The sequence below is a fragment of the Oreochromis aureus genome, linkage group 20, assembly GCF_013358895.1.
Source record: "Oreochromis aureus strain Israel breed Guangdong linkage group 20, ZZ_aureus, whole genome shotgun sequence".
Lineage (NCBI taxonomy): Eukaryota > Metazoa > Chordata > Actinopteri > Cichliformes > Cichlidae > Oreochromis > Oreochromis aureus.
Window position 1 is genome coordinate 28,651,086 of NC_052961.1, and position 25,962 is coordinate 28,677,047.

Consider the following 25,962-nt stretch of genomic DNA (forward strand, 5'->3'; position numbering starts at 1 on the left):
AGAACTGTGCCATCTTCCCTCTGTTTGACATATTGAATCCCACCGTAATAAAATGATTACCAAAGAACAAGACACAGGCCTGTAGTGGATATGATGAGTAATGCCTTTATGTAAACACTAATACTATTTTCAGCCAACGGCACCAGCAAACACTGTTATACCTCCTGATTAAGGACTTTTTGATGTACAGGAACTCAATGTCAAAGAGGATCCTCATTTCCATAAGCTGGTTTTAGGTTTCCCCTGCAATGTGATTCATGGATTAGCAATAGTGTTTGATCTATATGACTTGCCAGGGGAAGGAAACTTGATCAATAGACTGACTCTGTGGGTGTATGTGTAGCTGCCCTTCAGGGAGCTGAGCAGTGTGCCAGAAGACAAACTAAGCACTGTGACAAGAAAGTGCAGCATCATCATGGATTTCTCCTCTGTAGACTCTATTTGATCTAAAATGCCTGTCAGGTTTCATTAGGTAATTGCCCTCTACATTGTCTCTGAGCTACTTTGCACTTTTTTTTTTCATCTGATCAGCTTTGCTGATTCAGTTCAGAATCATTTAAATCTCCTGCAGTGACTAAATTTAGACCTACCTGTATTCATCAAAAGGACACGAAAGATACTGATCTAAAGATTTAGAGATCTCTAATTCTTTGCTTTTCTAGTAAGAAGTTAAGTCTATCAGCACAGAGTGCTGTTTGTATTGTTTTTGCTTGACTGCCATATTGCTCCATCATAGCTTTGCTGGGCTTTACAGTGCTTTCACACACAATGGGAAGAGCAAAACCCCTATCCCTATGTTGGAATTAATGCTTTGTGGTTATCCAGGTGTCTCCCTCTAACACAGGCATAGTAGGTAGTGAAGGTATCAAAAAATGTGTTGCCCAGGCAGGTGGGTAAGATATAACACATTCAGACCAGGATATAGTGTTGGGCTGCAGCCAGGTAGGGGATAAGAGCTGCCTCTAGCATTTAGAACCAGATGTTACCTCATGAATTCTTGTCCAGGAATCTGTGACTCATACTACACCGCCCAACCACACAAAAAAACGGCAACAAAAAAAAACGCAACAAAAACCCCCCAGAGAACTTGTGGATACTGCAAAAAGAAAAGGGAAAGAATATGGAGAAGTGGTGGGGGATAAATCATGAAGCATTTGACAGGGGGAGGGAAGGATGAAGGTGGGAAGGATTAACAGATGGATAGATGGCAGATGAATAAGGTAGGTGGAGGAGCTAGTGCAGAAGCGAGTGCTTTTTTCCCCCTTCCCCTCCTGACTCTCTCCATCCTTCAGTGTAAATGGAATGACAGGCTTCATCGTGGGGGAAATATTTCAAAAGCACGGCTGAGTGAAGAGGCAAAGCAGAAAATAAACAGGACGGATGGCAGACGAATCAAAGCCTTGGACTGATGAAAGTGCACCCAATATCCTGTCTGTCACTTAGCAGAGGAGGCCGGCTGCTTGTTAGGACAAGAGCCTCTGCAGCTGTGAGTGTACATACATTTGTGGCGCTGAAGTGGGTTTATATGTGCGTGTTGAAGTCAAGTGACTGCATGTATGTGGGTTTTTTAATACCATTTAAGCACCATCCAAGTCTTTTTTTCCCTCTGTCTCACGCACAAGAACTTTTCAGTGAAAGCACATGTTTGACACAAAGGTGAGTCTTCCCGATTGAATGAGTTGGTGTCTCAAGGGTGAAATATGTCTGGCCCAGCTACACCTACGATAGGGAGGGAGGAGGGACTTGGGTAGAAAAGTAGGAATCTGTTCCTCTTTCCTGTGTTGTTAAAAGCTTCATTTTCTCCACGTAAAGCGCTGTAAGGCTGTAAAAGCTCTCTTTCTGGTTCTCCTCCTTCTGCAAAACCACAAACCCATAGCTGCATATACACAGCATTTACACATTAACACGCACATTTGTATTTGCACCACACATATGCACATACATGATGCACGCATGCTCACAGAAGTTGCAGCTCTGCCGATTACAGCAATAAACTGATCAGTGTTTGATTTACTTCATGTGTCACAGGACCTCAAATGCATTTAATTTGGCTCAAGAAAAATGTACAAGAAGGACTATGACAAATGGTTATTCCAAAGCAAATGATGATCCATCTTCATTATTATGATCCATCTATTAGAATGAAAGTAAGAAGTGGTTGTTTCATTTAGTAAACCTGAAGAGATCCTGTTAAAGTGTGGCATTGCTCTTCATAGTGATGATCTTTTTTCTTTTAAAGCTGTTAAAGAGAAACTTTTCAACTATGGTTGTAATTCCAAATGAAAGGTTCACTGTCAGTAATGACTGAAATTAATTCAGCATTTCAAAATGACAGGATGGCTCACAGTGATACTGACTGATCCAGTGCTCTCAGTTCTACTGTTATAATCCATTATAAATTTGTGGGTTTTATGGATGTTTTTCTCTGTCATTACACAAACTTGCTACTGCTGTTTTTCTGAACTTGAAAAAATGCAGGTGTCTCCTTGCATGTTTTAATGCCAGGTGTGCAATAGCTGCACACGTATATGCTGAAATACATAAAGTAAAAACTCCAGGATCAGTCCTATTGTTTTTCAGGTGTAAAATTCATTGATAAGTTAGAAGAATTGGTGATTGTGTTGGATGATGGGACCTCCTGACACCTCTAAAGGAACACCCTTGGGCCCCAAACCCCAGGGTGGGAACAATGGGCATACAGTACATTGTTTGCTAGTGAGAAATTATCTCCTATAATGATCTCATGGGGAGAAAGACAGTAGCTGTGGTTCATTTTGATGATGAAAATTCATTTGACATTTAGGCTCCAATTTCCTACAAGTGGGAAATAAGAGGGTACTCGCTTAATTGGTGTGCTGCACTATGGTAAATGTCACCGCTCATGTAGAACCACGTAGAGCCAGACATGTTTCTTTAATACTGCAAGGTGTCTGTATGCCTGGTCAATGTCTCCCCCAAGAGGCTGTAAGTTGAACAGCAAAATAAAAAACAGCCACACAGGGCTGCTGCACGCAGTGGACGCTTTTTGTACACTTATTATTATCTGCATTTAAAGTGTATTTTCATTCATGTCCTGAGGAGATCAAAGCTGTATAGTCTGTGTACCTCTTGTTTCTAGAAATTCTAAATTATCTAAATTCTCAGCAGTATTGGGCCCATTTCCTCCACCAGATCAAAAGCTGAAAACAACAACAACAACAACAACAACAACAACAACAAACAAACAAACAAACAAACAAAAAAACTCCCTGACATGACAAGTATGGAGACAGTTAAGGGAAAATATTCCCTGCTGTTTAAGTATTCAAGAAAAAAAAGAAAGAAAAAATATATAGACTACAGATAGTTCAAAACTTATATATATAAAAAACAAATGTATGAAAGGCCTCCATTATGGAGCTATAAATGTTCTTACAAGGCTGCTTTGTACTTATTGTTGTTGAACCAAAGCGACTATCATTAATGTTATTAAGTAGCTACACCATGAGACTAGTCTGCCTGTAGTGCACCAGATTAATGACATTTAGTCAGGGGAAGAGCACAAACTATAAGTGTAGATTGTTAAATTATAAGTAACATTCGTCCACCATAATTTTAAAGGTTTACTGGAGTAAAAATGTTGAGGTAACTGGAGTACTGGGCCTCAAAAAACATTCACATAAAAAGACGAGAGGCTCTCGAAACTACACTCAAGGACGTGTGAGTTGCGCTCAGCTCAGCGCAGACTGCGCAACTTGACGCTTGTGAAGTTCCGTGTGTGTATCGCTAACTCGAGCTAATTCATCAGCTAGCCAACCTTGCCCAGTGTTGGCCAGGTAGACGTACAATGAGAGATATTCCGGATAAATCGAATAGCAGTTAAGTGTTCGGCATTGTAATACAAACACGTAAGTGATACAAAGCGACTTTGCCTCCTTGCTATTGGGTTGTCACGGGAAATAGCTTAACATTAGCACTAGCTTGAGCTAATCAAAACAAGCACGAAACACTCACGAGGCTCTGGTTTCACCTATTACACCGCAACTACCCGGGCGTGTCCGCTTTTGTATTAGTTGTGTAAAGAAGTATGATGTATGTTTCCTAATAACTAGCAAGCTTTGCAGCTTGTTTTATTAGCTAACCAGGCACGTTAGCTAGCTGGGACCAATGTCAGTTAATAACATTAACCTGGTGTTTTATCAGATTAGCACTTGCATTCCTTCTTTCAATGTGTGCTGTTTACCTTGTTGTTGTTTTTAGATACTGGTTGTTTAATAACCCGGAATGTTGCATTGAAACCACATATGTCGCCCTCCCCCATGCAGATTAGGCCGTTCAAATGGTGGTCATATCAGGCACAGCCACTGTGCTGCAGCAGTTTGTCAGTGGACTGAAGAGTCGAAATGAAGACACTCGAGCAAAATCTGCCAAAGACCTGCAGCACTATGTGACTACAGAACTCAGAGAGGTAACAGCAATAACCTATATGTGCATAATTGAAAGCTGTCATGGGAAAACCACTTAGTATACTGGATACTTAATCAAGATTGTTGCCCACTACAGTTGGAGAGTTTCACAAGTCATATGGTACAAATTCATGTAAACAATTCCTTCCTTTTTCCATACTTGCTGTTTTAACACTTGTCTCACAGTTAAGCCAAGATGAAGCTACTACGTTCTACGATGAGTTGAACCACCACATATTTGAGCTCGTGTCCAGCTCTGATGTGAATGAAAAGAAAGGAGGGATTCTTGCCATAGGTAAGCATTAATAAAAGGTTGTTAAAATTGTTATATTTTTAAGTGCTGTTAATTTTGGACTTATTTAAGATCTCTTATTTTCTATCACTTTAAAATGATTATTGTTTTCATCAGTGAGTCTAATTGGAGTTGAAGGAGGCAATGCCACCAGGATCAGTCGATTCGCCAACTACCTCCGCAACCTGCTCCCTTCCAGCGACCCCGTGGTGATGGAGATGGCCTCTAAAGCTATGGGCCACCTTTCTATGGCGGGGGACACCTTTACAGCTGAGTATGTGGAGTTTGAAGTGAAGAGAGCCCTGGAATGGTTGGGAGCCGACAGAAATGAAGGGAGACGCCATGCTGCAGTAAGTCACTAGCAGACAACAGTCACTGTGGTGTTTGCTGTTCAAATAAAACCACATATTGGTGGTGTTTACATGTGCTGGAAATGTGGGCACGTTGGGAGCTGTAATAACTTTATCTATTGCTGTAGTGAAGGCAGTGTTGAAAGTTGCTCTAGTGTATTTTGGGTTGAAGGCACAAGTACTACTTCATATGCACTCTCATACCCCAAATATCAGCACATTCTTGTTCTGTTTTCCCTGCTAAAATGTCTAAAATGTTTCCTTTATAAATCTGCTCATGCCCTTGTAACCTTTTCATTAATATTTTCCTACTTGATGGTTGCATCAAGCAGTTGTTGTTACATAGCTGTTGTTATGCAGCTGCATGTGGTTTAAAGGTCTAAAATATGTGGCCTCTGCTCTCTGGCTACAACTTGCTTGTGGTGTTGGAGTGAGCTAGAGAGTAGTGAAGCTTCCTAAAACATATTTTTAAAAATTTTCTCAATGCCTACATTCTGAAGTGCACAAACATGTTTACACCTCTGCACAACGCAGTGTTCAAGGTGCAGCTTTGCTAGATTATGTGTGCATGCAACCAGGGTGAATCCTTCATCCTCTTCACTGTGGCCTCTTTGCTCTGTTCTGTGTGCGTGTGGGTGGGTGTCGCCCAGCTGTGGCGTCAGCAAAACCTCCCAGCAGAGAAGCTTGACGAGATGTTGATGCAACCCGGTCACTATGTTTTTATAGAGTACCGACCCCAGACACTGTTATTATTGGCTGGGGCATCACACGCACAGTCCAGAACAATCCTGAACATAGAAATAATTAGAAATCAGAGAATGTGCTTGCCTTTTTCTATGTTTTATTTAGCTTATTATGCAATTACCATTTTCACATTTTTACTGGCTGTAGAATATTAAATCTAGTTACTTTCCCCAGAATGTCCACATGATGTTGTTGGGAAATAACTATAAAAGAGCACGGGGATATGGAAAAGGGAGATGAAAACCAAATTGGCAATAAAAAAACTAAAATTCATGGTTGAGCTGCAATCAGTGCCAGAAACAAAGAACAACACAACAAATCCATCCATCCATTCGTTTCCGCTTATCCTTTTTAGGGTTGCGGGGGGCGATTGAGCCTATCCCAGCTGTCATGGGGCGAGAGGCGGGGTACATCCTGGACAGGTAGCCAGTCACAGGGCTAACACACAGGGACAGACAACCATTCGCACTTACATTCACTCCTATGGACAATTTAGATTTTTCAATTAACCTATCCCCACAAAGTGCATGTCTTTGGACTGTGGGAGGAAGTCGGAGTACCCGGGGAAAACCCACGCAAACACGGGGAGAACATGCAAACTCCACACAGAAAGCCTGATGGTGGAATTGAACTCAGAACCTTCTTGCTGTGAGGCAACAGTGCTACCGTGCTGCCCACACAACAAATCCTACAAGCTAAAAAATTTAAGTGATCAAAATGCACTAAGCATGGGTAAACGGTCAGAAGAACACACATAGGATTGGTTGTGTAAAGAGATCAGTGATTTCACTCCCAAGTTGAATGTGTTCCAGCAGTAAAATCAAAAAAGTAAAGAAAAACAAGATCTTTTTTGCTCCTTAGCAAGATGGAGCCATTCATGTATCAGTAGGAACACAGTGTGGTCAGTGCTCTAATTATTTAATGAGTCACAAATACATTGCAGTGGCAGTACAGGTGACAACATTTACAGTTTTACTATCGTTTATGTGCGCTGTCGCTGTCTTTGATTATGAAGTCGGGGTTGGTGAGACTGTGCAGACGTTCTGAGTTGGAAGTCCGACTTCAGAGGGTGATCAAGTTGAAAATACCAAATACCAAAATCTGAAATTTCGATTTGCAGCTTCAAATGGTACGCACCATAGTCACTGCAGTGGAGTCAAAGGGACTCCAGGGAGAGAAAGCAGGGCACACCTACGCATTTAAACAAGCGATGTAAGATAACTACATACGGGATGTTTCCAGTTCATAGTTGCTGCAAAATTCAAACAGCAACAGTCAAAATTTTATGTCAAGCTAGAAACATTTTAGAATCATATCTGGATTTTGTTTTGATGAACGGATTGTTGAAAAAAAAAAGAGATTGGGTTCCTCAGTTGTATTTCGATGATATAAAAAATGTGGAGCAGTGCACGGCTGCATTACTTTATTTTGCAATTTCTTCCAGGTTTTGGTGTTGAGGGAGCTGGCTGTGAGTGCACCCACCTTCTTCTTCCAGCAAGTCCAGCCGTTCTTTGACAACATCTTTTACGCAGTATGGGATCCTAAGCAGGCCATCCGAGAAGGCGCTGTGTCTGCCCTGCGAGCCTGTCTCATCCTCACCACTCAGAGAGAGACAAAGGAAATGCAGAAACCACAGTGGTACAAAGTAAGACATGCAACTGTACACTAGCAGATCATGTGTTATTCTAATTAAAATAGTGGAGAGTTATTTTTAATTTTTATTTTTTTAAAGAGGTGACATGAGTGGGGTTTTTTTTTCTGTGACAGCAAACCTTTGAAGAGGCAGAAAAAGGCTTTGATGAGACTTTGGCCAAAGAGAAAGGGATGAATCGTGACGACAGGGTCCACGGCGCTCTTCTGATCCTGAATGAGCTGGTTCGCATCAGCAGCATGGAGGGAGAGGTGAGGTCGGATATCAGCTTGGACACATTATCAGTGGTAAAATCCAGTCCGCTCACCGTCTTATTTCCCACCAGCGTATGCGCGAGGAGATGGAGGAGATCACACAGCAGCAGCTGGTCCACGATAAGTACTGCAAGGAACTGATGGGGTTTGGAACAAAGCCCCGCCACATCACACCCTTCACCAGCTTCCAGTCGGTGCAGCCACAGCAGTCCAACGCCCTCCTGGGCTTGTTGGGTTACAGCACACCTCAAGGCTTCCCCAGCTTTGGGGCCACACCGGCACCTGCCAAGAGCTCTCTGGTGGAGAGTCGCTACTGCCGTGAGTTGATGGAGGAGCGATTTGACCAGGTAGGTTTTAACTACAGACAAAATGCATTGTAAAAGTGTAATTGTATATTAATGTAATGTGAAAATACCTTGGACTAAAATCACTGGCACTCAAGGACTTTAGCTGACATGATAAATGCACTGAACAGTGTTTAGACATATAGTTTTGACAAAGACGTTAGTGAGGGTGGTCTCTGCATATGCAGGTCCCCTTTGGAAAAACATGGAAACTATTGTAATTGTTGTCAAATCATGGCTTTCTTGATACATACTGATGTAAAAAGTCATCATTAAGAGTACAGGGGATGTCATCAAATGTTGTCTTTATGGGGGAAAGAGTTAAAAGTTTTGCAAGTCTTTGTATCTTTGTACAAGTGAAATCTTCCCAGAAAAAAACAAAAATACGAAAATTTTCACAACAGATTTTTTTGACAGTCAGAATGCTGGTATCAGTCTTTGATGTTTTCTCTATGCACTAACTTGGATAGTGTGCTGGAAAATGTGTTTGTGAGTTTGCTTGAGGTTAGGCAGTTGAAGTCAGGCAGTTGAAGTCATACCTGTGGTAGTCATCTGACTGAATAATCGAGGAAGCTTCTGTGTAAATATTTGGACTGAGGGGATGCTAGCATATAAAGGCAGTGAAAGCTGAATAGCAGAAATCTTGTAAATCGTAAACATTCGAGCAATGAGACAACATGTGGGCGTTTGATCTTTCTTGACTATAAGAGAGAGGAAACACAGATTTGTTATGTTTTCTGTCCAGGTGTGTCGGTGGGTGCTGAAATACAGGACCAGCAAAAATCCTCTGATCCAGATGACCATCCTCAACCTGCTTCCACGCTTGGCTGCTTTCCAGCCGCATACCTTTACAGGTGGGTTTAATTAACATATATGTGATTATCAGTTTGGTGCAAATTTTATGTGAGAACTTGAAACCATGTATTGTTTTCAATCACTATGCACATTTGGTCTATATATGGTTACTATTGCGATGTAAGTAGGTCATGGTTAGTACTTTTCAGGGTACCGTTTGAAATATCACTACCAGGGTTTCTACCGCTTGCTCAAATGAATGTCTTGTAGCTAATGGTGACCATGTGGATGTTCATTTGCTGTGCAGACCAGTATTTGTCAGACACTATGGGCTACCTGCTGGGCTGCCTGAAGAAGGAGAAGGAGAGGACGGCAGCTTTCCAGGCTTTGGGGCTGCTGGTTGTGGCTGTGAGGACAGAAATCCAGCCATACCTCTCCAAGATCCTTGAGATCATCAAGGCTGCCCTGCCACCCAAGGACTTTGCACACAAGTCAGTTATTGTTTCTAACAATTTTTTAAAAAATTTATCATTTATTAAATAGTGCCATATTACACATTACATTACACTGTCCCTTAAACGTAAAGGCTGAAAAAGTCTAAAATTATATTATGGATAGAATTTGCTCTGTGGTGTAGTTAATTTAAAAATAACATGTTGCTGTCTATGAGCAGTTTCACTTTCTGATCTTTCATCTGTGCAGGAGACAGAAGACCATGCAGGTGGATGCTACAGTGTTTACGTGCATTAGCATGCTTTCTAGAGCCATGGGTCCCAGCATCCAGCCAGACATCAAAGAACTGCTTGAGCCTATGCTTGCTGTGGGCCTCAGGTAGGACATCTTCAAAGAACCTCTTTATCAATTCAGTTTCTGATCTGAATCATGTAATTTTCAAATTAATGCTTGGGTTTGATTGGATCATTTGTCTGTTGTTCTGGTCTAGTCCTGCACTTACTGCAGTGCTGTACGATCTGAGCCGTCAAATCCCCCAGCTGAAGAAAGATATACAGGATGGTTTGCTGAAGATGCTCTCTTTGGTATTAATGCACAAGCCGTTGCGTCACCCTGGCATGCCCAAAGGCCTGGCTCACCAGCTAGCCTCACCAAGCCTCACTAACATTCCAGAGGCTAGTGACGTTGGCAGCATCACCCTGGCCCTGCGAACCCTGGGAAGCTTTGAATTTGAAGGTAAGAACCTTAAAAAAAAACCCGTACATCTTTGTGGGTCCGCTACATCATCATCGTCTCAAAATTAGCTCTGATCTGTTGTGACTGTAGACAAATGGTATCCTGTAGTGTGATGGATTCTTTTCCTGCATAAAATTTTAGGTCAGTAGCATGTGTCAAAGTAGAATCCACATTAAGTCCAGGACCCAGTGTTTCGCAGCACAGTGTTGCATTGTAATACACAAGCAAGCAAGCAAGTGTTATTTAGTTAGTACTTTTAACAGAATTACAAAGTGCTTTACAACAATGGGATTAAAACCAGGGTAGAATTAGAAGAAGCAAAATAGAGCAGTGGAATTTAAAGCAACACAAAAATGCAAAGAACGGTGAATCCAAGGGAGCGACATGGAAACAGTGGAATTAAAAATGGTATATAAATTAAAACAACAATGTTTGAAGAAATTATTCAAAGAGTAGTGGCTTTACTGTCCTGAATGATCATAAGAAATAAGTGGTGCAGTTTTGCTGTCTATGCAGTCTATACCACATGCAGTGAAGTCGAAAATGAAATATGTTTTTAAACTAGGCTTAAACTGTCACTCGTAAGTCATTGGAGCCGCCAGCGGTGACAAAAACGTGGACCAAAAGAAATGATTATGTGAACTGCAGAAATGGCCGGGGCAGTTGTGCTGATGACTGTGCCCATCTTTCAGTGGTCGATATAAATAGCGTCTCTTCAGTCTGTCACCGAGATGACTAGTTTTTTGTTCTCCAGCAGAGAAACTGGGGAGAAAAATTCTCAAAGTCTTTGGTGTCATTCCTCAGTGGACTGCTGGATGGGTTTGCATTTTAGTGCAAAAGCTCGGGTAACATTGGATATTTAGTTAAGTAATTCAGTCTCCACTGAAACAAACCACCCGACTTCCTTGGTATTGAGTTTTAGAATCCCCAATAGACAAATAAAGAAGAAACACCATTATAGGATAAATCAAGTCAGTGTTGTTTTACATAAAATAAGCACCAAAAATGCTGTTATTATCTACCAGGATATCAATGCTACTAAAAAAAAATCAAATAAAAGCAGTTGTAATGTGATTATTCTACATGAACGTCTTTCCCCAGGACATTCCCTCACCCAGTTTGTGCGCCACTGTGCTGATCACTTCTTGAACAGCGAACACAAAGAAATCCGAATGGAGGCAGCTCGGACTTGCTCACGCCTGCTTACTCCCTCCATCCACCTGATCAGCGGCCATGTTGTCAGCCAGACCGCTGTGCAGGTTGTTGCAGATGTTCTCAGCAAGCTGCTAGTTGTTGGCATCACTGATCCAGGTAACAAATGCACAGAAAAGGAAAACAGCATTACTATGCAGATTTATTTTGTTTTGTTGCTTTTATGGTGTGAGGCTTCAGAACTGTTAACAGCTACAGTGATCCATTATGGCAACTGATAAAAAATAAAAGTGATAAAGAAAGCCAGTCTGATTTTTGTCCCTGATTTCTTGTAGATCCAGATATCCGATATTGCGTGCTGGCATCTCTTGATGAACGCTTTGATGCTCACCTCGCCCAGGCTGAAAACTTGCAGGCGTTGTTTGTTGCTCTGAATGATGAGGTGTTTGAGATCAGAGAGCTGGCAATCTGCACGATCGGACGCCTGAGCAGCATGAACCCTGCCTTTGTTATGCCCTTCCTACGCAAGATGCTCATCCAGGTATGAGAGGCACAGTAATGGCTCAATATGAGTTTTGTTTATTGCATTAGGCATCATGTTTTGATTTATTTAAACCATTAAATTTGGTCATTAGGATTCCCACATGATTCAATATACTTGCATGCCATCAAAGATGTCAATCAGCTGTGGTGCAAATTCAGCTTTAGTCAAATGTAGCTGTATTAATTAAGTTTACTTAGGCTTTACTGTCCATCTCATTGGTTCTAGAATTGAATCTATTAAAAAAAAAAGACTGCATTTTTTTTTTTTTTTTTTTATTGTTATTGTCTACTGGTGAAAGCCCAAAGCTGCCTTTAAAATCATGAAGACATTGTGTTTGAGATATTAAAATTTTCTAATTCCTATTCCTATGTTTAATAATAATAATAATAATGGATTGCGTTTATATAGCACTTTTCGAGACCCTCAAAGCACTTTACAATTCCACTATTCATTCTCTGAATGTGAGAGACTGATAGACTGACAGAAGCGAGGCTGCCATATCGCGTCATCGGCCCCTCTGGCCATCACCAGCAGGTGAAATGTCTTGCCCAAGGACACAAGGACCAAGACAGACAGAGCTGGGGATCGAACCGGTAACCTTCCGGTTACAAGATGAGCTTCCCAACCCCCTGAACCACGGTCGCCCCCAAATGTACATGCATCGATAGGAAATATTCACAGCTTTTTTGCATAACTTCACGTTTAATTTTAATACAATATTAATATAATAATTTTATTGTAAATGGATACACCTGACATTTTTCATCAGTCCAATCTCGGTGACCTGTGATGATAAAAATTTTGAAATTCATTAAAATTCAAATCTTTATTTGCATTTCATTTTTATTCAACAGTTTTTCAATCGCTTGGCTTCTACATTCATTATTTTTCTTGTGACGATTACCTGCTTGCGTTTCAGTTGGATACCTTTAGGGGGCAGCAAAGGCCACGATATTATGCTAAGCTGAAAAATCAAAACACACTCACACCCGTAGTACAAAGTCACAATTGATTTTTGTCTAAATGCCTTTGTGTTTTCCACGACTTAAGCTTATTAAATGTATTCCAGATGAAGATGAGTGCATGTGCTGTGCTAACATTATCATTTTTCTGCAGATCTTAACAGAATTGGAGCACAGCGGTGTTGGCAGGAATAAAGAGCAGAGTGCGCGTATGCTTGGGCACCTGGTCTCCAATGCGCCCCGCCTTATACGCCCTTATATGGAACCCATCCTCAAGGTACAGCTTGGCAAGTTCTCCGTTGTAATGGTGGATAAGTGTGTGTGAATCTAAACCAGACTGAAAGGGGCTTCATGTTCCCAGTAGGCCTATGCTAATAAGTAAAAGCTGAGGTCCATTACATCCTCATTTCCATGGGCCTTCAAATAAGTAATGATTTCAAACTATATGAGGAAATGACCACATTGCTTTTAATTTTTCTAGGCTCTCATCCTCAAGCTTAAAGACCCAGACCCTAACCCCGGAGTAGTCATTAGTGTCCTTGCAACCATTGGCGAGTTGGCTCAGGTAAGGCTGTTTTTACTCTGTTTGTAATTATAAATCGGCTGTTTACTGCAACTAGATAAATCTTAACAGAATTTATTGTCCATTGTACACAATTAATTATAAAAAAATGTACATCTTTCATCTTGGTAGTTTTAATGTAAATCCAAGCTTGTCTTGAGGTTGAAGGTAATTGCAGGCTCTTACCCTTAGATGTTTGCCTTGCTCTACCCTGACCAGGTGCTTGAATGGTCCCCTGAAAGCAGTCAGGGAGTCACAGTTAAAGGGCCTTTGAAGTTCAGACAGAGTGTGGGAGATGCTCAGGGAGACTTAGTGCAGGATGAGACAGAAGCCCAGCTGTTCGGGAACCCAGACAAAGCAAAGATGCATGAGAATGTAGGGAGTACAGATAACAGAAACTAAATGTTACTTTGAAAACAATCTGTCAGCAGCTTGAAAGCACATTTTAAAAAAAAAGAAAGTAAATTTGGTAAGTGATGGTGGTTCCTAATATACATGGACTATAGAAATTCACATGGATTCTCTGACAAAGAATTTATTTAATAGCATTAATATTAGCTTCTATTATTTTTCCCTGTAGCTTCCTTGAGTTTTGTGCACTTCAGTTTATCTATAAAATGTTACAGTGCCCTTTTGACTTTAGGTGATTCTACAGAAAATGGCTCATTTATAAAATTTCTGTAGTTTTGATTGATTCTTTCTCTGCCCCGTCAGGTGAGTGGCCTAGAGATGAGGAAGTGGATGGATGAGCTTTTCCCAATAATTATGGACATGCTGCAGGACTCATCATCACTGGCCAAGCGACAGGTACACAAGGAACAAATTACAAAAAATACAGACTGTATATGCTTTTCTTGCTGATGATTAGTTAAGGACTGTCTCTCTGACTTTCCACCAGGTGGCTCTGTGGACACTGGGCCAGCAAGTAGCTAGTACAGGCTATGTGGTGGAGCCCTACCGCAAGTACCCATCCCTTCTAGAGGTGCTGCTTAACTTCCTGAAGACTGAACAAAACCAGGGCATCAGGAGAGAGGTGTGAATAAATGTCGTGCCATCTTGGCCGTTCACCCTACGTTTCCCCCACTGTAGTAATGGGAACCTCATAGGCCAACAAGGCTTGAAATCCCTTTACAGCATGCATTGAGTTAATGTGTCGATCTCTGTAGATGCATTGGGTTTGGTGAATTACAATGATATGAACATGTAGCATGAAGCAAAGCACGTTTTCCATAAATATATGGAAATTTTGATGTGAAAAGTTTGAGTGGAAATTGTCATTGTTTAATTTCTTACATACGATATGGTAAAAAGTGCAGGGAATGTACTTCCCTCACTTTATATGGTGAGAAGCTTCTCAAACCACTCTTACTGTTTGGCTATAGCACTTTTCATTAGTGTCAATTTTCCATAAATACTTTGTTTTCTATAGCTTCCTTATATCTTTGAAACTCAGCTAAGGTACCAAATTTGGCGAACTTTTGACATAGATTATGTAAAATGACCAATTATGTACTCAGTTTTGTGTTCCTGTGAGGGACCACTAACTCTGTCTTTCCAACAGGCTATACGTGTTCTGGGGCTTCTTGGAGCCCTGGATCCCTACAAACACAAGGTGAATATCGGCATGATCGACCAGTCCCGAGATGCCTCTGCTGTCAGTCTCTCGGAGTCCAAGTCCAGTCAGGACTCGGGTAGGTCTCAGATTACTGTTAATACAGACAGTTTTTTTTTTTCACCAAGAGTCACAGTGTGGATTAGATTAACTTTTTATTTGCATTCCTCAGACTTACAGCAGTATTTGCAGTACAACAGCTGGAAAGTCTCTAAATGAGCACAAACCCCTTTTCACATCTCACAGTGGAACTTGGGACTGTTGCTGTAATTTTAGTGAGTCTTTATTATGAGCCTGATGAATAATGTTGTCAAGAGTTTGTATATAGACTTGGTGTTATTGTAGCTTTGTGCTGCGTTTACTGCATTTATCATAATGTTGTTTGACTCTTCAGTGAGAGTTTAGGGTATTTTTTTCCAGATTGAGCTCTAGTCATTTACTTTTAATCGCAGAGTTGTTGGTATTGATGAGACATTATGATCGTTATTTGTGGGCTCTCTCCCATTTGTTGGTGTTGTGCCCTTTGCGTCACAGCTGGTTGTGTTAGAGCCCCCCGTTTCTTTCCATCATCACCAACTCTGTGCTCATATGGGATTGTCTGATGGTTGGCTTTTTCTTTCTAATTTTGTAGGATCTTTACCTCACAGTACCAAGTTGATGATGACTTTGGATTAAAACAAAAAGGCCCCAGCCAGGCACCTTCTTGCTGGGAGGTGACACCATGCAATCATGTGTGCACATAAAATCATCCTCTCGATGTAGTTATAGGTCAGTGCTCCAGAAATTGCTGTGAGTTAAATACGCCACGCAGCAGTTTTTCTTAGGTCAGAATGTGATCACTCGAGTGAGGAACCGATTTCGTCTTCAGTTTTAGGAATTGCTGAATCTGGCTCCCATAAAACCAGTGAAACTGAGTCTTTTGAAAAAACACTAAAGATTATGTTTTACTCATTGGCTGTTTTACATTTAATAAATCTACAAATCATTCGAAATGGAGTGCAGGGAGGAGATATGTCTACGCCGACAAGACAAAACACAATCTTTTAAGGTCTTGCCCTTGCATTTGAAAAGTCAACAGCATCAGTGGCTTTGGGTTTGCCTTTTGTGGGAGTTTTCATTCTTTGGGATCTTATTTCTGGCTGCTGTCTGATCTAAACCCAACTAAAAATCCTTCAGAACAAGACTCTGCCAGTTTAGAGGGAAATATAAGCACCACAACTGGAGTAGGACCTTTTGAAGTGCTGATATTAAATTTAATGTGACCCACTTTAGACAGATTTCAAGCATCTGTTTAATAGAATATCAGTGATATACGTCACTCTTTTTCTTTACGGGGTGAACCGATTACTGGTGCAGTCCAAATTTGCGTAAATGTATTAACATATCAGCTGAATAACTCAGCGTTGCCTGTTAAAGGCTTTTTGGTCAATATGTTTATTATAATAAACAATATGACCAAAACAGGATTAATGACATGTTGTCATATGTTAAAGTAGTACAGTTCCTGTGTTATAATAGGGTTCACATGTAACTTGTATTTTTTTTCCCCCGCATTGATCTTAACCCAGTTGACAGATTTTGAATAACAGTGCTAAACACAATATGGGTGGATCTTAATGTACCCTATGTTATCTGTTAGAAGTAACAAAAGATGTAAAAATGTTTTTCTTGCTCATAGTGGGTTTTACTTTAAACTCTTGGATTATTTCTCTGAGTATGATAAAACTCTCAGAACACATCTTGGTGGTTGTGCATCATAAACGGTCTGGATATTGTGAATTTCCCTAATAATGCACATCTGTCTTCGGTCACACGCCTCGTGTGTGGAAAATGCAGATCTCCACTCGTCTGATCCAGTCATGTGTCTCAGAATGACCTTGGACAGTATGGTAATGGTTTTACCAGTTTGTTCTCCAGCTAAATGGACTGTGACCAGAACTGGAGGTCGTATATCTGTTGGCGAATTTGATTTGTTAGGGTCACTGTCTGAAACACTAGTATCTCGGACCACATATTTTTTTTATTTTTTTTTAGGTTTCTGGGAGTTGACTGTCTAGTTCCATCTCCTCACCTGACTTTAAATAAGACCAGTCACATCATTACAGAACACAACAGTCATAAAAGTGATGAAACGCTTCATGTCCCCTTAGGAGTTGCTATATTTTTTACATGCTATTAGGAATAGTTAACAGTTCCTATTCGTCCCATTCACCTGAATTATTACACTACTCTTGCTCCACTTGGCTACACTAATGCCTGTTTGTTTGCTGTTAAAATACAGATTGTTATCATTTATCACCATCGTGAATCTTGACTTGGTGAATACTGAAATATTAAAAAACTAACAGGAAACTAACTTTTAGTCCTCGGCATCTAAGGGGAGACATTCAAGCAGCTGAAACTGTAGTAAACGGATGAATACCACACATTTGTATTCTCAGGTGCCTTGTAAAATTTAATAGCCCTGCACAGATAAATGGACGACGAGAGCTGCTTTGTATTCCCTATTACAAAAATATTAATGGAACTAATGCACTAATAAAACCCCCAAACCCTGTGATCTTTTATTCTCAGCAACCCTCACACGGCTCCTTGTGCTCTTGGATCTATTAGGAATGGAAACTTGTACATATTTTACTGGTGCTGAATGTTACTTTATGTTGTGGCAAAATTTTGATTATTTTTTGGAAGAACTTTAAGTATTAGGTTTCCTACTGTCTCCAGCAAATCTAAGATCTCATTAAGTTGAATGAGTGGACTTACTAAATGCAAAAGAGATTCCATCTTTTTCTTTTACCTTAATGGTAAAACCTTGACTAAAGCGCTAACTAGATCCTGAACTCACTGCAGTTAATTTGAGCAATTTATTGCATCTGACTGAAAGTTGTACAACAGGCTGAAATCATATTATGTGATTACGACGAAAGAATGTCCTCATCTGATTTATATTTGGCAAATTACTAAATATTTCTAGGGTTTAAGCATGGCCACTCACAACAGTCACATTCATCAACTGCTCCATCAGTATTATTGAAGGAGAGATGGCACAAAACCTGAGAAAGATTCATGCATTGTTTTTTTTTATGTTTTTATTTTATAGTTTATATGACAGCATAATTCAAACTAACCGACCTCAATCTCCTCTTCTTGTAGCTGACTATAGCACCAGTGAAATGCTAGTGAACATGGGTAACCTGCCCCTAGATGAGTTTTACCCTGCTGTGGCAATCGTCACTTTGATGCGCATCCTGAGAGACCCATCACTCTCCAACCACCACACTATGGTAGTCCAGGCGGTCACCTTCATCTTCAAATCTTTGGGCCTAAAGTGCGTCCAGTTCCTGCCTCAGGTCATGCCCACTTTTCTCAATGTGATCCGGGTCTGTGACGCTAGTATTCGAGAGGTAAGCTGTTGTGTGGATTAAGAGGAAAGAGACTGCCTGACAGATTCATTATGGCATTTCTCTTATTTTGTCAGCTGTTCACAAAGCAAGTCTTAGACTCTGTCTTCTGTCTTCCTCCAGTTCCTCTTTCAGCAGATGGGAATGGTCGTGTGCTTTGTGAAGATTCACATCCGTCCCTATATGGATGACATCTTCACCCTCATCAGAGTGAGTAACTGTTTCAACCCAATCTCTAAACACTCATTATCCAGCCCTTCTTTATTTTCCTTTGAGTTAGGCTGACAGCTAAGAACTCTTAATTGCACTCAGTTGTGCTTTCTACTTTCCTCATTAGAAGTAATGTGTTTAAGGCCTCTGCATGAAGTCTTGCCCCATGTCACACAGCAGTATGCATTGTGTGTAGTGAGGTACTTAACAAGATTAAAGAAACTGTGAGTCAGAGAGAATAGGAAGTTATGTTATTTATGTTTAGAGATGTTCTTTTTACTCTTCCTTTTATTGTCACTCACTGTTCACCTTCTAACTGTAGCACTGCATGTGGCTCCGATGTACGTTTCCACTCACGTTATTCAAATAATATTTAAGAGAAAAACTGCTGATGACTCATGACGCTCACACTTATCCCATGATGTGGAACAACTGCTAAAGCCATAGCCCCTGCCTGCACTTGCACAAACACAATGTCAAGCACATAATCATTTAACGAGTCACAAAATATCATATGACTGTCCTTGCGTCGGAATCTTGGTAACACTGTTACTGAAACTTTTGCAATGGCCGCAACTCCACCTGGTGGAAAGTAATTGAGAGAAATGGACCACTGCGCCTCCAGTCCCTATGAGTTAATAAATGGCAAGTAAAACAAAGAATCTATTCATTTTTGCTCCAGTTCTGCTCTTGCATCCAGATGAGGGGGCTGGAATAGCCATTCAGGACGTACTCACTTCCTCTCTAGTTAGCAGCCACAGGCAGGGAAAGCAGGAAGTTGGGGGTTGCTTGAGACCTCTCGTCCCTGACAAAACGCCTTTGCCAAATCTCACAGCTGAAGCCCATTGACTGATTGATATATTGTGTGACTTCAGGTCTTCTCTACTCCAGCTATTAATATTTTTAATGTACACAGTGGTCAAACCGAGATTTTCCAAAACACTGTCAAAATCCACGCAGAGGCATGATGTAAGTCCCAGCTGACAGGAAACTGTCTCCATTCCTTGCCATCCAGTATTGTGACCCCCGCTTTGTGTCTCTAGCACGTGAAAGTTTTGCCAGAGGGAACACTGATCCAGACATTTGTCTCCCACTCAGCTTATTGATAAAGCACATTTTGACCTACTTCTGTATACCTACACAAAACCTTTAGCATTACAATACAGCATTTTTCCTTTTTTCCACACTTTTGCTCCTCTTGTCCCAAGTTTTTGGTAATATTTTGCTGTCATTAAATTGCAAAAAGAGCCAACACACAGTGGTCTTTGCACTGTGTTCATCTAAACGGTTTATAAAATAATTGAATTGTGTTTTTGTTTTTTTTGTTTTAATTTACATTTTACAAAGCATCAAAACTTTTTTTAGGTAGATGTTTAGTATTGTAGTACAAAATTTCTTTAATTTATATTGTCATTACATACTATTAGTATTAGAAAGCGCTGGCATTTGATTGTCTAAGAGTAATTTGAATTTCTGTAATGTGTATTTCAATGTACTCTCCATTAGGGCTTTAGCAGAATGTACAATCTTTTAACTTGTGTTGGCTTTGATAGTAATGAGCAAAACTGGGTGTCAAGTTAATATAATGAATACCAACATTTCATTATCTGTGCTTTAGGAATACTGGACACCAAACAACCCCATGCAGAACACCATCATCCTCCTGATTGAGCAGATTGTGGTGGCGCTGGGTGGAGAGTTCAAGCTCTATCTCCCTCAGCTCATTCCACACATGCTACGTGTCTTCATGCACGACAACAGCACCGGGCGCAGTGTTACCATCAAGGTGAGTTCACTGCGGTGCAATTGTAGACGACATGCGATGTCAGTATCAGATTTGCCAGCAATAGACTAAAGCTGTGTAGTTCATTGGGTCTCATATTTTTATGAGCTTACAGTTACTGTGCATACACTGAAGGGTAGCGAAGTGTCCAACAGCTGGAATTAATAACACAGAAGAAAAAAAGGCAGCTGGAGATAGATTTTCAGTGTTTTTATTTCACAAAAAGCTTTTAATTACTTTTCCAATACTGCAAAAGTTGTTTAGATTCTGGATCACAAACCAATATACTGTTTTTGCTTTTCTTGGCATCTTCGAGAACATTTTTCAGGTTTGTGTCTGAAATCACGTGCAGCTTACCGTGCCAGAATTATAGGCCGCGGCATTGCCTGTGACACATAGATGTTTAAAATGTCAGAGCTGTAGTTGAGATTACATTTTGGTAAGAGGGATTATGATTTAGTAGTTGCAGCAAGAGAATGTACTGTTTTTCTTATGTTAATGTTGCCATGAATGCTTGCTCTGCAGAGTGCAGAGCTGTTGGTGAAATAAAAATTAAATTGAGTACCCTTAATTATAGAAAGAGGCCAAAATGTCTGCTGTGGTGCCTTGGGCATCGTTATCAGAGAAATGGTGGTTTGTGTACTTGTTAATCCCTCCATTGGAGCTCTGCATTCTCTAACTGGCAGTCCAGAGCTTATTTCCAGCACTGTCGCTGTTGCTGTCGCTCTCCCTGTCGCTTTCCTGGGTGGGTGACCAGGATGATCAATAGGATGTACTTATTCTGATTGGTGATTGTTTACTGAAAAATACATATGTAAGAAAAAAAAAAGTCTACAGTGAAATTGAAAGGCTAACTCACAGAATGCAGACACTGGTAGCTGTATTTGCGTATATTTATTTACAATGCCAATGATTTTAGTACTTAATCTTTTTGATACTTACAGGGGGAATAACATTTTTGTGTAAACTGGAAGATATGATGATGTCAACCAGAGACTTTCTCCTGGGAAATCTAATTTGTAGCACTTCACTGAGTTTCTAACTCAGTATATGGAGAATATTTCTCCTACCTTAATGTCTGCCATTTTCTCGTCTGTTTAAGAAGCCCAGAAGATTCTGAAAAGTCTCACGCACTCCCTTTAGGGCTGTGATGTTTTGTGAAGAACTTTTCTCTCTACCTTGATCTCATCTTGAGAATGTGAGAGTAAATTCTTAAAAAAAAACAAACAAAAACGTTTATCACTACATACTACTATTGGTCTTTTATATCACAATATAATGTGGTCATACTTGTGAAGTACTGCTTTTCTTGTTAATTATATAACAGAATTGATTAATTACACACTTTGCTAAGTGTCTGTTTCACCACTGTGCTCATTATTGTATCAGTTATTATCAGGCTTTTGATTCCTGAGGATTACTGCTGAGCAGTAACAAATTATTTAATTTTTAGTAACATCATTGTAACATTATTACTTCCTCCTGTAGTCACTTTTGTAATGTCCGAAAGAGCCATTTCTGAAGGCTGTAGTTACTAATGCAGTTCTGGGTAAGTTGCCCAGCACAGATGAGGATAAACTTTGTGAGCTTTTTATGTAGAACAGGAAAGTACTCTAATAAATCTCAGTTATATTAAAGCAAAAAGGGTGCTGGAAATATTTTTTTAATATATAAAAGTATGATCATACTTAGTTTAACTGAAGTAAGTCAAAAGATTTAAAGTTAAACTGTGTAACTGACTAAAATCAGTGGTTAAAATGAGCTGCTTTATTAAGGCTAACTGTTGATCACGATTAGTTTGGTATTATGCGAGCTATTGTGATGTAATTGGTAAACAGAATAATTAAGTAAACTCTTGAGATATCATGCATTTGTTGGAAAGACATTGTATTTGTATTTCTTGTCTCTTTGGACTCCTTGAGAAATGACATTTTCTAAATAATTGGTGTTTTTTGTCATAAACAAAAGCGCATAACAAATTTTCTTTCAGAAGAAAGAAACTTGAGAAGTGCATGATTGCACGAGTGTTGTAGTCAGTAATAAAAACCAAATGCCAACCAAAAGCAAAATGGATGTCTGGAGGATAGCACGCCAGCAACTGATCTTCAGGAAACTTTTTCTGGAGGAGGACTGGCACACCAGGCCAAAGTGTTGCCAGTGTTGCTGATTATCATCAGCCACACTTCCCCTCAAGTGCTTTAAAGAGCAGCCACGCAAACCAGCAGGGAGAGCCGTCACAGACAAAGGGCCCTCTTTGGCCCTATCCGTTTTTGAGTCTGACACCCTCCCACGCACAATTTGAACTCTGTGTGGAATTACGTGCTGAGGGTTCTCTTAACTTGGGGGCAGGGAAGAAATACAGCAGCAGGCTTTGGGATCCCTTCACCTTTCTCCAGATGAATTTCAGCATCTCTGGTGATTTATACTGCTATCAGATGGGAAAAGAGTGCCACAGTGAAGGAAAGCGTTGTGCAGAATTTATAGCATAAGACAACATGAGAGAAATATTAAGACAGAATAATTATGTTGTTTCACTTATCTGATATTCATAATAATTAAAACCCTAAAATCTTCATTAAAAATAACATTTTAGTGCAGTGCAGAAAGCTTTCTTTCATAGACTCCCTGATACACATTCATACTCTCAGGGAAACACTAATTAGTAATTGAACATTACATTTCTTGTAATGTTACAAGAAACAAATAATCCCTTGGTAATAGCAGTCTGAACACGCTGTTTGCAGTTTTCTCTGCTTTTAGCGACACACTAGCTGTAGGATTTCAGTCTGACTTCTACCAGCAGCTCAAACCATAGAAATTTATAATGATAGCCTGGTTAAAAGTTGTACTCAACACATGGTGTATCCTTAAAAAATATGGATCTGAAAATTTGAAAACATGTTCATACGAAGATATAAGGATCCTGTAAGACAGAATAATGAAAGTTTAGTGTCAAAAATTAGTAATGGCCACAAAAAAAACCTCCATTATGAATTTCTCAGTGTAGCATGACCCTGAATATGCGTAATGTAATATTTTTTGAGAGTTGCACTGAGTCAAAGTAAAACTTGTCATAAATCTAGTGGAGAAAATATATTAACTAGACTGAAAAGGGCCTGTGTCAGAATGATGAGATGACTTTATTTTGCTAGCATTAGTTTAGGTTTAATAATTTAAGCTCACATCACTCTACACTCATACTGAAAGTACAGGAGCTCAACCTTCAGTTGATTTATTGGGGTGGTGTTTTATGTTTGTGGCTTCCATCAATATCCATCAGGACCTTTTGAGGTCTAAGCCACTTGCCCATAATACAGCAGTTCAAAGACAGCATGGACCTATAAGTAACACACTCTCCTGTTTCAGCAGCGGCAGCCAGTAGTTGTCAGGGTTTTCCCTCAAACCCTAAATCACGATTTACGGAGAGACCACAAACACAGAATCATGCGGAGCACAGTCATCTAGTCTTCTCTCCTCTGGTGCTGTTTAGTCTCAAAGTCTGTAGTATAGGATATTTCAGCAGCCCACAATCTGGATTGTCTGTAACTCAGGTCTGTGTCTGGAGCCTGAGCTTTAGCGCAGCATGGGGGTCATGAAATGAGGGGAGTGGGAATCAGATTTCCCGCTTGTCCACAGGAGAGGTGAAGAAAAACATACTTCCATCATTTCAAGAAGCCTTCTGCCCTGAACTCCATCCCCCACCCTTCTAGGCACACACATACACACACTTGTACACCTCCAACTCAACTTCCTGCTGTCTCGCCGTGTGCACTTTAGACATGGGGTTGGAGAGTGGGGAAAAAGCAGAGGTGGTCATGGTATGTATTGGGGGGCTGGGGTAATTTCGATGCTTTCAATACACGTCATCCTTTAAGACCACCATGCAACCACCAACCCTGTGTGCACATGCGCCACACAACACCATGTTTACTGTTACTTTAAGGCACTGTGAGGCTTTCTCAAAAAATGCCATTTAGGTAATGGTGGAATTTGTATGCAGTAAACATGGCTGTACTCACTAATAATAGAAGACATACAGTCATTGGTGATATGTAGATTAATCATATAAAATTGAGAAAAAGCCCCAAGCGAGGTACGTCATGAAACTAACATCAATTTTAAGGAAGGTGAAATCGATGTTTAAAAACCCCCCAAAACCCACTAATGTAATGTTTGTATTTTACTTTATGATTTGCATCCTGTGAAGGCACAGATGTAAATGCTCACTCATTCGCTAACAGCTATACACAGTTTTCCTGGATGGCTGGCTCGTGTGCCAGCACCTTGCTGAAATAAAACACCATTCGGCTTTCCCTTCAGAGCTCCTGAAGAAAACCATTTACACGTAACAAGCTCATTAAAGCCTCTCATGTTTAAGTGCTGCAGTATGTGGAATTAAGGAATGTGTGCTTTCCTTTTCAGCTACTCAATGCCATCCAGCTGTTTGGTGCCAACCTAGATGACTACCTCCACTTGTTGCTGCCTCCCATTGTCAAGCTCTTTGATGCCCCTGATGTTCCCCTGCAGGCGCGCAAGTAAGCACTACACCCGTAGTTTTAGTGAGGAATCTAGTGTGAAATTAAAAGTCATTCTCACTTAATTTTGCAAATAAAAATGTATTTAGCATCAATCTGATGTCACCACAGAAGTGGGAAATTAAAATTAGACCAGCACTGTGGTTAAAGGAGGGAAAAAAGAACAGGCTTTCAATGATTTTGTCTTTACTGCTAAAAATTAGTGCATGTTTTTTATTAAAGAATCCATCTGGCAGCGATGTCAGACTTTTCACATGACTTCTTGGCTATCGGAGCAGGCTGTGTCTCTAAGTCTGTGTCCTACAAACATTTCAGTAAAGCTGAGGATCCTTTGTTTTTCCTCTGTGGCTCAGGGTTGCCTTGGAGACACTGGACCGACTGACAGAGTCCCTGGACTTCACAGACTACGCTTCACGCATTATCCACCCGATCGTTCGGACACTTGACACCACTCCAGAGCTGCGTTCCACTTCCATGGACACCCTGTCCTCGCTCGTATTCCAGTTGGGCAAGAAGGTAGCCAGAGCTGTCCCCCGGGCTCTCTTTTAGATGTAGCTACTATTAACTGTACTGTTCCAGTCTTCCTACTGTTGGCTTCACATGCACTGCCCCCCCTAGTTTTATTACTTCCTGCCAGACTGCTGATGTCATTGACCATTACGCAGCATGGGGTGGTGTTTACAGGAGCGGATGAGGTCACATTTACCCCTGCCTGTCCTCTCAAGCCTTCCCCTCCCTTATCCCTCAAACCCCCGTGTCGTTAATGTGTAGGGGAAGCTTTTGATCTGAGGTTCATGGAGGTAGAAACAAGTGCAGGACACCCAGTTATTTACTTTATGGTGAAGGGAAAGCGGTCTCCAGACACGCATTCACCCTTATGTTTATCCTTCCTCTCTCCTCTTATTTTCAGTACCAGATCTTCATCCCCATGGTGAATAAAGTGATGCTAAAGCACAGGATCAACCACCAGCGTTACGACATACTCATATGTCGCATTGTCAAGGTATGGCTCGCCAGTAAATCCAGATTATTACTACACATTTTTCACACACGTCTTGTAGATTATCTGTGAGCTGCCACAGATAATCTTAAGTTTCATAACCTCACATGGCACAAGGTGACCTCACATGGTCTGGCA

General features: G+C 40.6%; 1 protein-coding gene across 3 annotated transcripts in view; it reads left to right on the top strand.

Annotated features, from left to right (window-relative positions):
• The first annotated feature begins 3,683 nt into the window (after window positions 1–3,683).
• The window catches only part of mtor (mechanistic target of rapamycin kinase), a 78,498-nt gene continuing 56,219 nt past the window's right edge, over window positions 3,684–25,962 (top strand). The window contains exons 1-24 of one of the 3 annotated variants that reach the window (XM_039604281.1): window positions 3,684–3,699; window positions 4,305–4,447; window positions 4,632–4,740; window positions 4,855–5,087; window positions 7,276–7,476; window positions 7,599–7,733; window positions 7,808–8,083; window positions 8,826–8,934; window positions 9,183–9,366; window positions 9,578–9,706; window positions 9,819–10,063; window positions 11,165–11,374; window positions 11,551–11,756; window positions 12,876–12,998; window positions 13,203–13,286; window positions 13,998–14,090; window positions 14,182–14,316; window positions 14,845–14,974; window positions 18,049–18,299; window positions 18,420–18,506; window positions 20,125–20,292; window positions 24,712–24,824; window positions 25,178–25,340; window positions 25,735–25,827. In XM_039604281.1, coding sequence (XP_039460215.1) covers window positions 4,319–4,447; window positions 4,632–4,740; window positions 4,855–5,087; window positions 7,276–7,476; window positions 7,599–7,733; window positions 7,808–8,083; window positions 8,826–8,934; window positions 9,183–9,366; window positions 9,578–9,706; window positions 9,819–10,063; window positions 11,165–11,374; window positions 11,551–11,756; window positions 12,876–12,998; window positions 13,203–13,286; window positions 13,998–14,090; window positions 14,182–14,316; window positions 14,845–14,974; window positions 18,049–18,299; window positions 18,420–18,506; window positions 20,125–20,292; window positions 24,712–24,824; window positions 25,178–25,340; window positions 25,735–25,827 — 3,606 coding nt within the window. In that variant the 5' untranslated portion in view covers window positions 3,684–3,699; window positions 4,305–4,318. Of the gene's footprint in view, window positions 3,700–3,733; window positions 3,888–4,304; window positions 4,448–4,631; window positions 4,741–4,854; window positions 5,088–7,275; window positions 7,477–7,598; window positions 7,734–7,807; window positions 8,084–8,825; window positions 8,935–9,182; window positions 9,367–9,577; window positions 9,707–9,818; window positions 10,064–11,164; window positions 11,375–11,550; window positions 11,757–12,875; window positions 12,999–13,202; window positions 13,287–13,997; window positions 14,091–14,181; window positions 14,317–14,844; window positions 14,975–18,048; window positions 18,300–18,419; window positions 18,507–20,124; window positions 20,293–24,711; window positions 24,825–25,177; window positions 25,341–25,734; window positions 25,828–25,962 lie in introns of those variants that run through there. The other 2 variants (XM_031736146.2, XM_039604280.1) reach the window with 2 other exon arrangements.